This window comes from Electrona antarctica (genome assembly GCF_951216825.1).
Source record: "Electrona antarctica genome assembly, chromosome: 12".
NCBI lineage: Eukaryota > Metazoa > Chordata > Actinopteri > Myctophiformes > Myctophidae > Electrona > Electrona antarctica.
The window spans coordinates 30,801,943-30,820,907 of NC_136793.1; the positions used below are offsets into that span (position 1 = coordinate 30,801,943).

At 43.4% G+C, this 18,965-nt stretch overlaps 1 protein-coding gene across 3 annotated transcripts in view; it reads left to right on the plus strand.

Annotated features, from left to right (window-relative positions):
• pcsk5b (proprotein convertase subtilisin/kexin type 5b) overlaps positions 1–18,965 on the plus strand; it is an 81,778-nt gene that overhangs the window by 3,050 nt on the left and 59,763 nt on the right. For all 3 annotated transcript variants that reach the window (XR_013791326.1, XM_079517308.1, XM_079517309.1), the window contains exon 2: positions 6,687–6,791. Coding sequence is in view for 2 of the 3 variants with exons in the window: in XM_079517308.1 (XP_079373434.1) it covers positions 6,687–6,791 (105 nt within the window). In the remaining variant the exon portion in view is untranslated. The remainder of the gene's footprint in view (positions 1–6,686; positions 6,792–18,965) is intronic.

Here is an 18,965-nt window from a genome sequence, read left to right on the forward strand (position 1 = left end):
CATAACTTCCGGGTTTGATGATGATGTCACACGCATACCCTCTATTCATAGCCTATTCATTTAGCATGATTAAACATCATTACTGAAAGAATCAAAGAAAAGGGACGACACCAGGCAAGAAACTCTTGCCTGGTGACACAGCAACCTCTGGAGTCACAAATAGGTTACCAATTTAAGTGTGATATGATTTGATTTCCTTGAGTTTCGATTATTGGCCTGTAAAAAGGCTTTGATGCAAAACTGCAGATTTTAATTTATAACATCTTATAACCTAATCATGGTCATATCTCTTAAGCAGATGCATTGGGATTGGGGTTGTGGAAGTAGGAGAGGCGGCTAGACGGATGAATAAAGAAAGTTGGCATGAGTTGAGAGAGGCCACGTCTATTACACGTCTATTACATGTGGCCCCTACCCAGAGTAAGACCTCAAACTGATTCTGGATCAGCTGAAGAGGTCCCTCAGAGACCTCGGCTCATCAGGGACCTCTTTTCGTCATGTGGAGCCTTCGCTTGAGTTTGTCTTTAGGGCATTGATAGCACACCGAGCCTCAATATTGCACCGTATGATTTGCACTATAAACCTGGAAATGGGGTGAAATACGTTGGAAAGGTTTTGAAAATTAATTATTAAAAATGTGTGGGAACCCTGACTGTATATCAACACATACTGGCTGAATACGTGGATTTCCTAATGTTTGTATTGGAGAATTTCCAAAATAACCAAATTTCTATATGGAGAATTGGAGATACACATTCAAATGTATTTTTCCCCTGAGCACATTCCTGAGTAATGGATTGAATCTGTACTTTGTATCGGACAATGCTTAAAATGTATAACTGGCAGTTTTTGTATTGGCAGTGGTATGATTGTTATCTAGAGTAACCTTAGGTATACTCAGAGTTATGATATATCCATCACATACGTACCGTATATGTATTGTATATCACAGATTATAATGCTGTTGACTAACAAGTAATGAGAGCTTATCTGTAGTGTGGACTTTTGATTTAGTGAAGCTGTTACTATAGCTGTAAAAACCAAAGTGCATGTTTGTAGCATTTGGGACTGTTTTTTAAAAATATATTTTTGGGGCTTTTCTGCCTTTTTATTTGGATTGCACAAGTGAAGATTGACAGGAAACGGGCAGTGACACGCAGCAAAGGCCGTCGGGTCGGGAATCAAACCCGCGACACAGCTTGTCTGCTTCAGAGCCTATATGTGGTATGCTCCTTAACCACTAGGCCATCAAAGCCCGTCTTTAAATCCAACTGTATTTGGGTGTTTTCGATCATGGCTCGTTATTCTCTGCTGGCTTAAAATATAGTGGTGGCTACCACTGGATTCTTTCTTTTTTTTAAGATTTGTTTTAGGCTTTTCTGCCTTTTATTGATAGTATCAAGTGAAGACTGACAGGAAAGAGGAAGAGAGAGAAGGGGAGAGACATGCAGCAAAGGTCATCATGAATGGGACTCGAACACGCAACGCGCTGTCAGGCCAAAGCCTATATGTGGCATGCGCCTGGCCCTGGACCACTTGGCCAGTGGGCACCCCACCACTGAATTATTGAACCCTCAGCACACTTGATAATCTGTTTGTATTGTGCTTCTGTGTGTCATTTAATCTAGTGAAATTCTTCCATGCTTCTGACCCTGTTGCTATGTTTGCATGCCTTTCAATGACAATGCATCACACTGGTGCGCTTACTGCTTTTTCATCAATTCTGTGCATGTGACCTATATTCCTACACTATCTACGTATTATAGTTCATATGCCTGCCTATCTAAAGTTAATTAAGAAAATAATACATTTCACTATATTGAGTACTTAATATTTAAATGTTCTTTTGACTATTTCGATATTGACTGTGAGACAGAGAGAGGAAAGGTGGACAGAGAGCAGAGGAATCACATTCAAGCAAACAGTCTGGGTGGCCTGGAGTTGAACCGGCGATACACTCAGGAGAAATCCAGACAAAAACACATGTACCCATGAATCAACCTATAATCCTGTCCTGTTGGCCTTGCATTGTTTCATAGATACCCCCTGTTCTCCATTTCCCCCAACCCTCCCACAGTAAAATGCAGTTAGAATGGAGCTAGTTGTTGTCTGAATTCTAATTTGGGTATTTTAGTAGCTCCAAACTTTATTTTTTCACGAATCGTACTCGCATACAGAACCCAGGCCCAGTTAGCAAGCACGCACAAAATAAATATTTTCAGATGGATGTCTATTAATCTGGGATTCCTTGATGTGAATAAATGTGGGAACCACTGGTTTAAACAACATTAGGAAGTAAGCCCAAATAAGCAACTATTAAGCCCAAATATCCCCACAACCAGCAACTACCAATAATTCTGTTTACAAGCGACTTTACAGAACAACAAGCCAAAGGTCGCTTATAATAAGCAGACATGGCAACACTGGTTGAAGGAAGTGAAGCACACACAAGAGCCCCAGTACATTCCCGCCAAAACAGGTGAATAGAGGGTATGCGCGTGACATCATCATACCTGGAAGTTACGTGGGAACACCTACTGAGTGGCAAAAAACGTTGTCACTCACTTTGCCACTCGATTTGCCACTCGATCTGCCATTAACTTTATGCATGCGCATACACTCTATAGGAGATCAGACTCTACCGTTGCATAGAAAAAGCTGAGTTTGATTTGACAGGGGAGGTTGGAGTTCCACACTGGCCGTTCAGGGCACTCCATGCAAGTGCCTTCCGCACTTTGAGATCTTGCTTGAAATTCAGTACGAAAGATAAAGATTGGTTTGGCTAAGTTAAGTTTGCAGGAGTGTCTCGTTTTGAACAAAATGCCTCAAATCATGAATGCAGTGCTTGATTGCCGTGAGTGTCACCAGCAGGACGAATTTTGCAAAACACGTATGCTATTTACTCCTACAGTTTTTGTCCAAACATCACACAAATCAGTACACATTATCTCCATATAGTCATGTCATCAAGACGGACCTGACTTCTCATATTTCATCCTGATTTTCCAAGATACATGTATATTTCTTATATTTTTATTTTATGGAGTACAGAATGCTGACAGGTAATGGTGGAGCGAGAGATGGGGAATGACACACAGCAAAGGTTATCTGGATTAGCAGCAGCCTAGGTGCCCGGACTTCTATGCCAGCCGTCCGTGAGACATGGCCAAAGCATTTCAGGGGCTATGCAAACTTGCAAGCAACAGATAGAAGGTGAAAAGGTTTGTACATAGTTCAACATCACTTTGAATGCATTAGAGAGAAATGGGTGTGACGGTTGCTAGAGAAAAATTGGATAGTGGATATGTGGCTTTGAATACCATGTCTTAAACTTTGGCCACAGACATATTGGCAGGGAACGGTGTCCCCAGAATAGCAGTTTAGATGCAGACTAAATTGATTTGACAGTGAGAGGAAGCATGCTGTGTTGCAGACCAACACTGAGACTCATCCAGGGTGGCGTCTGCCTAAGATGGGGCACATTATGTTAATGTGTTGAGTCCTCCATGTCTTGATCATGTAAGACCATCTCTAGTTTGTGGATGCTGTGTGTGGTATTGCTTTACATCAGGGGTTTTCAACTGGTGGTCCATGAAATAATTGCATGTGGTCCCTGATCATGCATTTAGAAACAGGAAAGTGAAGTCTTTTACATTTATTGTCTCTACCAGCAAAACCATATTAGACTAGGGATGGGTCCGATTAATCGATAATCATTAATTGGACCTGCAATCGATTATTAAAATGAATAATCGATGATCGTTTTTTTTCTTTAAAAAAAAAAAATCTGTTGGAAAGGCAATATTGTCATCCAAACATGACAGGGCTATAGAGCGTCGCAGTCCCGCCCCCTCGAGAGACCCGGAAAATAAATCCCTGTTCATTTTCCTCATAGACTTTTCAGAAAGTATTTATTTAAAGACGTTTACGCCGCGGACAAAGCCAACTCTTGTCGTGACAAATCATGACAACAAACACAATTTTTCGGGCCAAACAAATAATTAGAAAGTAGAAAAAAACGGCAGGTTACAACACTTTTTTTGTTGTTTTTCTTCTTTGTAATTATTTGTTTGGTCCAAAATATTGTGTGTGTGTTGTCATGATTTGTCACGACGAGTTGTCTTCGTAGGACGCTTAAAAGGTCTTTAAATAAATACGTTTTGAAATGTCTATGGGAAAAATGCATTGGGATTCATTTCCTGGGCCTGGCATCGTCATGAAAGGGGGCGGGACTGCGACGCTCTATAGGCCTACCAAAGTGTGCCTGGGTTGTGTCTGTGTACTGTAGCTGCATGACTGAGAGGAGTTTGAGTGACTGTGTGTGGAGATTGATTCCAATCAAAATACAGATTTGGAGGATTTAGCAGGTGTTGGGAATTGACCTAATCAGGCCTAGGCTGGGTTTGCTATGGTGATCAATTGGCTCAACACTGGTCCAGGGACCACCAGTGGTCCTTTAGGGGGTTCCAGGTGGTCCTCATCCAAAAGATGGAGTTATTAACAAAATGGACCCTTATTAACTCTCAAGAGTTAAAATTATTGTTAATCATCTACATCAGGGGTTCCCAAACGTTTTTGGCTTAAGTACCCCTTGGGGGGAATAATGTTTTATTTGTAGGGTTCATAAAAAAAAAAAGAAAAAAGTTGTGCCACCTGGTGAACACCAGTTTTGGCCCTCGTTGCCACCGAAGCCCATTATAAACTAGAAAAAGTGCCCTTCTGGGCACAGGTCTCCACCAGGAGGATAGGAGTGTGATGTTTGGCAAAATGTGTGTGTGTGTGTGACATGGCTTGTTGTAGCGCCACCATGAGGCTGATTTGAAAACTGTCAAGTGGCATTTCTTCCAAAGCCTAGTGGGAATACGCATGCACAGTTTCACCACAATCGGATGCTGCGTTGAGTAGTTGTGGCGATTTGTACAAAACGGGTACAAAGCGGGCTACTCCTGAAAAGTTTAGAAGCCAATCGTAGCCAATGAGGGTGGATTATGAGAAATCAAACAAACCCGTCTTGATCACATGACTATGGAGAGCATGTGTACCGATTTGCGTGAAATTTGGATAAAATCTGAAGGAGTAATATTAGAAAATGTGTTTACATATGTCGGCCTCCTGGTGGCGCTATAAAGAGCAGATGTGAAAAATTCCAGGAAAAGGTTTTTCCTTGGCCTCTAGGGAGTTGGCATACAAAGTTATCCACAGATTCGTGCAGTTAGAGGTAAAAACACTTTTCGGCCAGTTATAGCGCCACCATGAGGCTGAGTTGAAAATGTTCATGTGGCATTTCTTCCTTGGCCTAGTGGGAATGTGCGTGCACAATTTCACGGAAATCACACAATGTGTTCATGATTTGCAGCATTTTGTTTGAAAGTGAGCACTCCTGCGAACTTTGGAAGCCAATCTTAGCCAATCAGGATGGAGTCTGAGAAATCTAAAAGACCCGTTTCGTTGAATGGCTCTAGAGAGACTGTGTACCAATTTGCGTGATGTTTGGACAAAATCTGTAGGTGTACTGTCCAAAAACTTGTTTTGCACAAAGCGGCCTCCTGGTGGCGCTATAACAGGCCGTTCTGGAAATTTTGGGGCAGAGGTTCATCGTTGGCATCCATGGAGTGTGTGTGCAAAATTTGGCATCGACCGGGTTAACGGTGCCCGAGATTAGCTGGTCACAGACGGACGGACGGACACACACACGGACGGACGGACGGACGGACGGAGTGCAAAACATACTCTCTCCCCATGCCTTCGGCCTGGTGGAGACAATAAAAGAAATGAAATTATATTGTGCATGTAATGTGCATGTCATCACCTGACATGCAGATTAGAGCAATTTTCAAAATGTGTGTGTGTGTGCGTGTGCGTGTGCGTGTGCGCGTGCGCGTGCGCGTGCGTGTGCGTGTGCGTGCGCGCTCCCTCTCTCGGCCCGTGGCAGGGAGGCTTTGCCATGGATCAGTGATGCACCACTGGACCCTTTGCAACCATAGTGGATTGGTCACCTGATCAATTGTGTGGACTTGATCAATTATTAAAACTAATCACCATTCCGCAGCTTGCTGTCTGTCTGCCAGTGTATCTTATATTTCCCTAATCTCTTAGCTACTCAAACTGCGAGTTATATCATGGCAAGGTAACTACACAACACAAACCTCTACAGGGTGTTCTTACCCTTTAAAACATAATTACATGAATTCTGTTGATGTATGTATTATGTACATGAATAACACACACACACACACACACACACACACACACACACACACACACACACACACACACACACACACACACACACACACACACACACACAGACACACACACACACACACACACACACTTAAATGAACACTCATGGTTTTAATGTGAAAGTAAGTGTGAGGATGTGTCTTCAAGCATGGGAACACCTGAGTGGCAAAAAACTACTTTCTGGACTTGACAGAAATTCACTTTGTCACTCACTTTGCCACTCGATTTGCCACTCGATCTGCCATTCACTTTATGCATGCGCATACCCTCTATAGGAGATCAGACTCTACCGTTGCATAGAAAAAGCTGAGTTTGATTTGACAGGGGAGGTTGGAGTTCCACACTGGCCGTTCAGGGCACTCCATGCAAGTGCCTTCCGCACTTTGAGATCTTGCTTGAAATTCAGTACGAAAGATAAAGAACAGAGTTTCTATGTGTTGCAGATTGGGGACCTGAAAGACCACTACCACTTCTTCCACAGTAGAACAATCAAGAGGTCTACTCTGTCCAGCCGTGGTCTCCATAGTTTCATCTCCATGGAGCCTAAGGTAAGTTAAAGTTTACAGTTGTGTTTGGGTGGGGAAACAAGGTGTAGTAGACGAGCTCCTTGTGCATCACCACCACACAAGAAGACAAATCATTTGAGGTTGGCATCAAGGCCTTGTTAATATCTCACCTGTGCTTTGACAGTGTTTGATTATTCGGAATAAGCTGGTATGTAGGCCCATATTTCATATAACCTCATAACCACAATACCACATTCCTTCATAGGAAAGGGTGAATATAGGTTTGTCTACGCTCGTGAATTTCCACAGACGAGACCTATTGTTTCCCCCTAGTCTTCTTGCTTTTTACTGTGTCCAGATCATAACCCTGATGTATTGATTGATTCCTTTAAAATAGAAGCTCTGGGGTGCCGGGAAGACATGGCCGCTTTTACTCTGTAAAGCCCCCCCCCCCCCCCCCTTTCTGTTCCGTAAAAAAATTGAGATATTTATTTGCTTGCTTGGCAGTTGAGAAGTCGGAAATGAAGAGCTTAGTATATCCATCAGATCAAAACCACGGAGAGCGCCTTAGATTAGGAGATACGAGGCATTCTTTCTGCAGCGGTAAACGGGGAAGTGACCGGGACCGCGCATGAACGAAGAGTTCGAACTTAAAATAAATAAATAATAATAATCAGATTATTCTTCTCTCGTTTGATATCATTGAAGATGTGCAATGTGTACACACGTCATTGCAACCTGTCGATTGGATTGCTTATGATGTGTGGGCACGTTGGGTGGACTGAACCAGTTAATAACACTTAGACGTACAAATATACACTTCTATATAGCCAAAAACAGGAAATCATCATAGAGGAGGTAAAAAGGGAACATTCATACAGTGAGGGGAAAAAGGGGTGGGGGGATTCAGATTTTACGGGTGTCTGTTTCGAATTGCAGCCGTCCGTAGGTGCCTTTTGAGAGCGGTTTTGATGGAGTCAAGGGATTTGCATGTCTTAATGACTGTTGGTAAGGCGTTACCATAGGAGTGAAGTTAATTTAGTCCCTTGTTTGTGCCGAAACTGGGTTGCACATGGTTTGTTGAACTCCCTCTGGTGTTGTGTGTGTGAACTTCGTTGACATTAACAATCAGCGCCGGGATTTCTTTCAAAACAAACAGCTCGGGGTGCCGCGCAGATATGGCCGCTTTTACTCTGTAAGCCCCCCCCCCCTTCCATTCCGGACAAAAACCGGGAGAAATATTTTTGCTTGCTTACCTAGCTATCATTACGATAAAGTCGCTGAATAATCCCTCGCGTTCATATTTTGAACGAGAGGCATGTTGAAGTCAGGAATGAAGAGCTTAGTATATCCATCTGGTCAAAACCACGGAGAGCTTCCTAGATTAGGAGATATGAGGCATTCTTTCTGAGCCGTATACAGAGAAGTGATCAGAATATTTTTCTCTCGTTTGATATCAATGAAAATGTGTTAGGACGTGTGTACACGGCAGGGGTGAGGTGGGTTCGAGGAGTGAGGCCAAGTAGTAACCTGACCAGTTTGTTTTGGGAAGTCTGGCGCCTTGTTTTAAGGGCCTTTTGAGGTGCTGTGGTACCAGGAGGTGCATGCATAGTCGAAGAAACCTTGTACTAGGGCTCCTGTTAGGGTCTTCAAGGTGTTTTTGTTGACCAGTGAGGAGATCCTGTATAGGAATCTTGTTCTTTGGTTGACTTTTTTGATTACGTTGGTGGCCATTTTATCATTGGAAAGATTTGCCTCCAGGATGGAACCTAGGTAGGTAATTTCATCTTTTTGTGTGATAATATTGTCACCCACTCTAACCAAGAAGCCATCAGCCTTGCTGAGATTACCATTTGATCTAGCTCTGGTCCATAGCTCTAATGCGTTGCATTTAGATCTATGTTACTCTCGACTTCCGGGCTCGCATGAATGCAGACCAGCCTAAGGTTGGGCGATATGCCAATTATTTTCAATCGCCCATCATCTGTCCAAAAATCGCCGATGGACGATATATTCGTGTCATAAAAAGTAAAGTGAGAACAGGTCGCAAAACAGCCAGATCTACAAGCTCTCAAGGCGCCGCGTCCTGCCTGTTTTTGCAGCGCCGTTTGCTACGCGTTGAGAGCCTGTAGATCTGTCTGTTTTTGCAGCGCAGCCAGGGTAACAAAATAAGAAATAAGTTACAGGTGGAGATGAAGTGATGTTGGAACGGACAAGCAGCAGCAAGCCAAGCTAACATCATAACCACCATGGCTGGTGACAGTGTTGTTAGCTGCAGCAACATGTAGCCTGCCCTAGTAACCTCTCCTCCTCCCTGGAGAAGTCTTGCCTCCCCGCACCGTCGGAGGCTCGGAGCGCCGGCCCCCATGCTGCTGCGGGCTGCTGCTGATCCACAAGCTCTCAAGGCGTCGCGTCCTGCCTGTTTTTGCAGCGCCATTCGCTATGCGTTGAGAGCTTGTAGATGTGTCAGGGTTCGTTCATGTTGTCAATAAAAAAATAACCTAGATTACAGGTGGAGATGAAGTTCAATCAGTGGGTTGAATCAGCAGCAACACGCTAAGCTAAGTGCTAAGCACTAAGCTAACGGTCCCTGAGCCTACACTAACGCCAGCAGCCAGTTAGCTTAGCTTGTTGCTAACAATTTGTCACTCCTTTACCTTTTCTCTCTTTTTTTTTAATGTTTTCCCCCAACTTCACGGGTGGTGCATTGGGTTGTGATGAGACACGAGACAGCAGTGTGCATTCTGGTGTGACTGTATATTATTAAACTGCATGGGTCTGGACTCCGGAGCTCTGGCTGCCAGAGTGAGTGAGCATCACGGCCATTCCCCAATGCTGCGGGGACTCTGGGAGCATACCATTATAACGGGAGGAGAACGTTAAAAAGAACGTTTTTGCTACTCACCAAAACAAAGGCGGGTTGTGTCATTAGAAAGCCTACTTTCCTTAGTGGAAGCACTCTGAGCCCCCCACCACACGTATAAACGGTACTTTTTGGCCAGAAAGGGATTTTATTTCACCGGAGGAAAAATATTCTCTATTAGGCAATTCTCTGGGCAATATTGGTAGAAGGCGCAGTGGAGTAACTAAAAGTATTATTTTTCCCGGTGGAAAACAAAATCCCATTTTGGCCAAAAAGTACCATTTATACGTGTGGTGGGGGGCTCAGAATGCTTCCACTAAGGAAAGTAGGCTTTCTAATGACACAACCTGCCTTTGTTTTGGTGAGTAGCAAAAACATTCTTTCTATTTATGCTAAAGACGAGAGGCTGGTCTGCATTCATGCGAGCCCCGGAAGTCGAGAGTAACATAGCTCTAAATGCAACGCATTAGAGCTATGGACCAGAGCTATATTTGATCCAAAGAGAATGGATTCAGTTTTTCCCAGGTGTAAAGATAGTTTGTTTATTATCAGCGAGCCAGGTGCAGATTCTACCGAGCTCAGAGCTGAGGGCCTTTTCAACCTGCAGTTTGTTCCTGTCCGAGACCAGCAGTGCTGAGTCATCTGTGAACAGGAACAAGTTGAAGTCACAAGCTGATGTCATGTCGTTTACATATATTAGGAACAGTAAAGGCCCTAGTTGCTTCCTTGTGGAATGCCACAGCTCACTGGGAGGGGGTGGGGGGAAATCCTACCCTCCAGGTAGGATTTCATCCAGCTCCCTGATGTGCTATCAAAACCAATTGCTTTTAGCTTGTTAACCAGTATGGAGTGGTTCACAGTGTCAAAAGCCTTTTGGAGGTCCAGAATGTATGAATAGTGATAAGTGAAGCCCATTCTTCACAGACTGTGAATGTTAGGTCAGACAGTGTTTGTCCTGAGGTAAACCTTCCCTCCATCCTATCGCCTCACATCACCGCATGAGGTCATCAAAACCCACCTGCATTATTGATGGAGCTGGAACCTCACACCGCATCTCCTAGTGACTGATCTTGTTTGATGTTGCATACAGGACAAACACTGGGGCACCGACTCTAGTGTGACTCTTTGAAATGAATGGATGGACTAAAAGGGCAGGCACAGATTAAGTATGAACATTACTGCATGGCCAAGTTAGATGAGATGGAATGAAAAACAAACGCAACTAGAAAAAGTGCCCCTCGGGGCACAGGTCTCCACCAGGGCAGGTCACGTTGTGGCCTCCTGGTGGTGCTATAATAGGCCAATGTGAAAAGGGTGCCATTTGTTCTTACACCATTGATGGCAATTGGATGATTTGAGGAATTTCGTTCCAAAAATGTGTTTTGCAAAAATCCACCTGTTGGTGGCACTATAACAGGCCAATGTGAAAAGGGTGGGATATATTCCTCAGCCTCGTAGGAAAGTCTGTGAAAGATTTCATGTAAATTGCACACTGCGTTCATGATTTGAGGCTTTTTGTTTCAAACGGGCCAATCCTGTAAACTTTGAAAGTTTGTTAGCCAATTATGATGGAATATGAAATATCAGACGGATCCATCTTGAACACATGACTATAGAGATAGTGTGTAACGATTTGCGGGATTTTTGGACAGAATCTGGAGGAGTAATATCAAGAAATGGGTTTTTCGAAAGTCGGCGTCCTGGTGGCGCTATAACAGGCCGTTCTGGAAATTTTGGGGCAGAGGTTCATCGTTGGCACCCAGGTAGTGTGTGTGCAAAATTTAGCATCGACCGGGTTAACGGTGCCGGAGATTAGCTGTTCACAGACGGACGGACGGACACACGGACGGACGAAGTGCAAAACATACTCTCTCCCCATGCCTTCGGCCTGGTGGAGACAAACATACTCTCTCCCCATGCCTTCAGCCTGGTGGAGACAATGACTACAACATACTAGTCCCTGCAGCAGGTCAAAAATGCCACCTTAGAAATATGTAAAACACATTTTCTAATATTACTCCTTCAGATTTTATCCATATTTCACGCAAATCGATACACATGCTCTCCATAGTCATGTGATCAAGACGGGTTTGTTTGATTTCTCATAATTATCCATCCTGATTGGCTACGATTGGCTTCTAAAGTTGTCAGGAGTAGCCCGTTTTGTACAAATCGCCACAACTCCTCAGCGTCCAATTGCGGTGAAACTGTGCATATTCCCACTAGGCTGAGGAAGAAATGCCAACAGGCCAAGTCGCGTCACACACACACACACACACACACACACACACACACACACACACACACACACACACACACACACACACACACACACACACACAAACCAGCATGTATATATTACTCCTAAACATTTTGCCAAACATCACACACACTCCTATCCTCCTGGTGGAGACCTGTGCCCAGAAGGGCACTTTTTCTAGTTGTAAACTGCACCAAACCCATGCCTAAACGTAACCCTTCACTAAATTGAATAAATTAAACCCTTACTGTTAATTAACATGGGACCTCTGTCCTATCTATGGTGGCCAGCTAGTGACACCTTCTGCTAGCAGTGATCACTCACTACTTGGACATCAACACAGATGATTATATTGGTACCATGATTTCTACTGTTATGTGTGCTGTGTATTTAGACAGTGGCCTGGCTTTTTGAGGGGCGATAGCCCCTCCTATGTCCAGCTTTTAGTGTGTGTGTGTGTGCACAAACTTTGTCCTACACAAACATTAAATTCCAACTGACAATGAATGGACAATTTTACGTCATAGTGTAAACACCAACATTGCGTAACATAATCATTGATATGTTGTATATATAGGATGCTTTCAACTGTCAGTAAGAAGTCGGCGATGATGATGTACGATGATAAGAGCGCCCCTCACTTCACACAGGTGTGATTATTTATAACGGTAAACCAACAAATATCCATTAGCGCGCACACAAATTATTTTTAGGGTCCATAGAATTGATGTGCTTGAAATGTCAAAATGGATTAAATACAATTCCGAAAATAGTTTCTTAATTCTCATGTTAAGGTTTGAGAGGTGTGTGTGTGTGTGTGTGTGTGTGTGTGTGTGTGTGTGTGTGTGTGTGTGTGTGTGTGTGTGTGTGTGTGTGTGTGTGTGTGTGTGTGTGTGTGTGTGTGTGTGTGTGTGTGTGTGTGTGTGTGTGTGTGTGTGTGTGTGTGTGTGTGTGTGTGTGTGTGTGTGTGTGTGTGTGTGTGTGTGTGAGTAAAGACGTTTACGCCACGGACAAAGCCAACTCTTGTCGTGACAAATCATGACAACAAACACAATTTTTCGGGCCGTGTGTGTGTGGTGACATGGCCTCATCTTGATTAATGACTCATTTTTTGTTGTTTAGCGGAGTGTATAGAGGACTGAGGTAGATGGGTTCCTATCAGTTAATGAACTTAAGTGCGGAATGCTTGATGCTTGCTTTGGTCTTTTCTTAAATCATTTTTATAAACAATCCTCTCATGCCCCAATGTCAGTCTGCTGCTGAGTGATGGTTGAAAATGAGACAAATCCTTTGCCACAAGCATCGCTCAAAAAATGTGGTTGTTTTCAACTTTCTTTGCGGTCCTCCTAGGTTCACCCGACAACCGTGGCCTGCTGTGGGTGTGTGCATCATAGAGTATATATATAATAGAGACTGAACTGGCGCGAAGCTCCGCCCCCCCAGCTATTCATGTCAGTGGAAGTTGCTCAGTGGCGTTTTGAAGCACCCGGAAGACTGCCGGAAGTCCCTCCCAGGACCTCAACTTTGAGGTCCTGAGTGACGTAGGGCAACTGAGCGCTCAACGTTAAAGCCCAGCTGCACGGGGTTTCCCGGTCATGAATCCACGGGTCCGCCTGTAGTCCCTCCTCCTACCACTAGGACCCAGAGCTTCAACGTTGGAAAGTCTGCCTGCCCCCTTGGTGTGCATGTGTACAGTCAGTGCACCTGCCTATATGGCAACCATATGAGCCTACATCTGCGTTGGTGTATTTGTCCCCTGTTAAGAAAGGCATGTGTGAAGAATGCATTCCAAGAATCCAGGATGTATGAGTGTATACGTGCATGCATTTGAATGTGTTGGGAGACTGCTTGAGGAATGAAGATAAATTAATTGATGTTTTGCTTGCGTGTTTATAAGCTCATGCTGATTGTGGAAGGAAAGAATGTGAGGAGCTGACAAAAGTGGAAGTGAGGAGGACGAAAAGGCAGAAGGGAAGGAACAGATACGAGTACTTGTCATTGACCCCTTGCCCTTGCACTTGAAACCCACCATGCGCACAAGCACACGGATTCTGATTTTCTTCTGCTCCTAATGAATGCAGCCGTTCTCACTGCCCGTGCACTTGCGCTCCAGTCGTGCATGTGAAGGTCTCCCGCGCACATTCTCATTGGAATGCATTGACCAGACGTCCTGCTATGGCCAGATTCGGAAAGAGCAGTTGCACACAATCCTACGTGCACAATAAAGCGCGTGAGCGATGTTTTTTTTTTTTGGTGGGTTCCCAGCGATGCGATGTTTTCCTTTTCCCCTCCTGCACTGCTGACTTCTGTTTCTGCGCTCTCCATTTGTTCTGTCTACCTGCTGTTTTAACTTTTCATCACCATCCTCCTGTCTCTCATCAGTGTTCTTTGTAGTTGCCTTTCTCACTGTTTTTTTTGTTTCTCTCATGCTATACCCTCCCTCGCTTTCTGTCTCTCTACCTCCCTCCTCTCTCGTTGTCAGACCGACAGTGCGGCATGGTAGGCCTGCGTTTTGGTGCCAGCTGGCATAAGGGACGTGAGAGAGAACAGGGGAGGGGGGTAGAGGAGAGTGGTGCGGGTCAAAAAGAACTGAGGAAAGAAAGGGAGAAGAGCTGAAGGAAGCGGAAAGACAAGACTACAAAATTGTACTCCTCGGTGCACAGATCTCTGCCGGGTCTGGTTGCCTACCCAGGGCCGTGTGAGTCGTGGGGTGTAGCTGTCGGGACACTCCAAAGAGACCCCTCACCATGCGATTCTAATTTGGATATTGTGGAAAGGCTGGCAGCACAAGGCTCCAAAAAGTAGACGGGTCCACCAGTACAGTTTGGGGTATTTTATTTACCTCTCCAAATGACTAACTAGCTGGTGACGATACAAAAATAAATAAGACTGGCCAAAAACTATGTTCCAAAAATAGGAAAATTAAATGTACACTAAAAGCTACACTAGAAAACCACAAATCAAGAACTTAAGATACTGGTTACTGGCTAAACCTTTCACAAAGGCCCTGGCAGTTCTCCCCTGCTGTTGTCTCAGACTAGCCAAGTCAAACTGAACATCTCCTCACCTACAGCATGCCTTCTCTTAAGCCCTAAAGTTATTGAGCCAACCAGGAGTCAAACCTAGAATTCCATTTGCTGATCATAGTCAGACACGTTGCACCATTGCAACCATGGGCCTTATCTGGGGCACACAATCTTGTGTGTGTGTGCGCGTGCGCGTGTGTGTGTGTGTGTGCGTGTGTGTGCGTGCGTGTGCGCGCGTGTTTGTGAGTCAGAAGGGTGTAGCAGTGCCACAGGTGTGCCCTACCATCCACTGTACTAGTTGTTGCCATAGCCGCACCAATACGGCACTTATTATCGTTTTATTACACTAAACTAGTGTGTTTTGACCTTTTAACCACGGGTTAAAGGTGACTTTCTCCTCGGGGCTGATGCTAGTGATGACCTGGGCCAAGTCGATTCCCTTCCCAGGGACCCCCCCCCCCCCCAGGAGCAAAGATTTGAGTTAAAAACATTTGCTCTGAAATAATCTATATCCAAAGATTTGCACCACATTTTCACGATTTATCCAAAAATAGCAGATCTACAAGCTCGTAGCGAGGCACTCGGTGCTGCTATCTGCTATTAATACTGTCAAGGGCCAAATTCAAGATTTATATCTTGTAGCCTACCTTACATTACAAAACCTTCTCTTCAACCAAGAGCATCTGTCTAAATGTGTTTCCAAGTCCAATTTAATTTGTATAGTACATTTCATTCAAAGAGAAACAAAATGTTCTTCCTAGGAATGTTTTTTCCTTTCTTTTATTTTATGTGAGAAAGGAAACCCATATGGGGCTTATTATACAAGGTTCTCACCTGAAATAATAAGTAATAATAAGTAAGTTAAACATGATAATCAAACAAAGTATGACAAACAACAAATACACGTGTGTGTGTGTGTGTGTGTGTGTGTGTGTGTGTGTGTGTGTACGGCACGTGTGTCTGCACATGTGTGACTGTGTGCTGCATTTATCATAAAAACTAGTATCCCCATATTTATTTTCATAAATGGGGTGGGGGGGGACTACTTTTTAAATGTTATACTTAGTAGGGACAGCTACCGTTGCTACTCGGCTTTATAATTCTGATAACTCAAACTTCGGGGCCATTTCCCCAGTGTTTGCAAGCACTGCTTACAAACATGTACACAGTTGTATGCTCATTGTTATAATGAACGTTAAATAATGATTGCATTATGAGCTCAAATATTTTTGGAGTGGAAAAAGTAAACGGTTGCCATTAAGCTGATTTTAAATTCACATAAAGACATCAATGACACGGCCACGGGTAAAAGAAACACATGAGAATAGTTGCCTCTCCCTGTATAATTTCCCTTCCTGCTTAATTCCCCACAGAGATGAGAAGCAAGAAACAACTGTTAAACTCATCCAGGCATTTACTCAACTCCTCACAGAAGCATGAGGATTCCAGGCTCGTTTGCTTACTTTTTTAAACGCTTTTGTACTTGTGGCCCTTTACCCAATCATGTGCACTGTGCACGCTAAACCAGAATAACAGAGAGCCCAGAGTCATCCACAGCTGAATTTTTAAAGGGATATGCTGAAAGGCTGCAAGGAGGAAAGGGATATGCCAGGGTTGGGTAATTTCTATGATGGCCTGCAGACCTCTTGAAGTCTTGGCACGTGAACAGTATTTTACTACCTTCAAAAGATGAGTACATTTGTAATCTAATCTTAGATAGATAGATAGATAGATAGATAGATAGATAGAATACTTTATTGGCAGTTTAAGAAAATTACAGAAAATGACATCATTTAAAAAAACGCCAAATGGACTTAGACACAAAAAAGCCTTCGCTTGTTTCCATTGTGGTCCACTAAAAGGAATCTGTTTTAATTCCTTTTAGTGCCATGAAAGCTACAATTTTTTTAAAGGTGTATTCACGATGGTACTTACATTACATGTACATTTTTATCCAAGGTCAAATGGATAGTGCCAAAATAAACAAATCCGCTTTTATCCAAATAATATTTTTTCCTTACAGACTAAAGACTCATAATATCAAGGAAACAAAGTGGGATGAGTTAAAGAGCTGTCAAGGTCTTCACGGCAGTTCCCATGTGTGCTGGTATTTGGTGAACCCCCTCTAGCTCAGTCGTTAGAATCTAATTTTTATTCCATCATCCGGAAAAAATGTTCCGCACAGAGTATGATGTGCACTATACTATTATGTGCAAACATTTTACAGAGAGAAACAAGTCAGTGAGGATGATTTTTCCTTTCACTTCTTGAAAACAAATTCGGTCCACTCCATCCAAGAGTTTGTGTACAGAGAGCAAGGATAATGTGATAATTTCAAGGGGTTTTCAGTGGCCCAGTTTGATTCTTTGCTAGTAATACCGGAGCCACATTTTAAATAGAAGACCACCAATTTATTCAATCCAATTGATCCTGAAGAGAGGGTCACACACACACACACACACACACACACACAAAAAGTTTAATATGGCAATCCAAATTGTTCCATGACATTTGGAAATGTGGGCGCTAGGCGATGTTTTGACCGAATCCAGCCTCAAAACACTGCAACATAGCCTAGAGTACAATCTGATGGATGTGAAAAATGCAGGAAATCAAACATGATCCCAAATTTTGAATGATAGACGAAGGTTTCGGGGGCGGTGTGTCATTTACTTTTATGAAGTATTTAATACCTGACCTATTAACTGTTGTGATTATTGTTATAAAGGTTTATGAGTATTTTAAGAGTGCATATATACATTGTTATAAGCAGATGATAATGCATTCTAATGCATTACAGGCTTCATAGGCTGTGTTACTCTCAGTTCTTCGTCAGTCATTTGTTTCAACAGCTAACCGTATAAAGTTTCAAGCTAAGCTACAAGACACGGTAGGTGACAGACAGATCACTGTGGAGTATCTGAACTGCACACAGTGCAAGAATACACAGCTTTGCTTCCTGTGTTGGTCCAAAGACTGCCACGGCCATCCTGCTGCTTAAGCCTTTGACCCTCTTTAAATTTGCTAGCTTTCAGTTCTTTGACTGCAGTTCAAGAGGAGTCATAAAAACAGCAGTGAACGTGGATCAATTTGTTCTCATTTGTTCTATTGAAATGAACTCTACCCCAGTTTCCCCTGGTTACTGACCTGGCTATTAAGAGCCACCTGCAAACCCTTATACCAAGGGTGCCCACACTTTTTTGACTCAAACTACTTTTAAACTGACCAGCTCAACAAGATCTACCCACCCCCCCAAAAAAATATTATCCCATTGCTGAAAATAGTTTTAAACAGTTACCTTAGGCGTTAGATATAAGACAAACACATAGAATGGGAAATAGAAGGGCAAAATGGAATTGGTAGGTTTTTTATATATATTATAACTTTGTTATAAGTTAGTTTGTCTGCAACGCTCTTGAAAACAATGTATTGCTTTGTGGTTTGAGCTGACATGTCCTTTTTATGTCAATCAAGTCACCTTAATTCAAGTGGAAGATGCCAAAAATAGTTTTTTATTATATTATATATTTTAGGAGCATGTCATGTGGTCTACTTGCACAGCCTATGTGATCTACTGGTAGATCACAATCTACCTTTTGGGCACCCCTGCCTTACACGGATGGAGACAGAGAGGAAGAGAAGTGGGAGGGATGCACATCAGAGAGTGGGCATGCAAGAGAGAAAGACGGGCAGATGTACCAAAAAACAGGATGACTGAGGGTGAGATGGCAGAATGGGACAGACGAGTGAGAGAGTATAAGGGAATAATAGTCCCTGGATGATCATTCCACTGCTCTGTACATCTGGAGTTGAATAACCGAACAGGTGTATTTGTCTTGGTTCAAACGATGCCTGTGTATTGGCATCAAAACTGAGACGGGTGCATGGCAAAATTTGGAGGAAATGCGGGGCACAATGTTATTTTTCCTTTTGGAGAGGGATTGGCAAATGGTACAAAATCAACTGGATAAAGTGCCCCTCGGGGCACAGGTCTCCACCAGACCAGACCAGGTCAGGTTGTGGCCTCCTGGTGGCGCTATAATAAGCCAATGTGAAAAGGGTGCCAT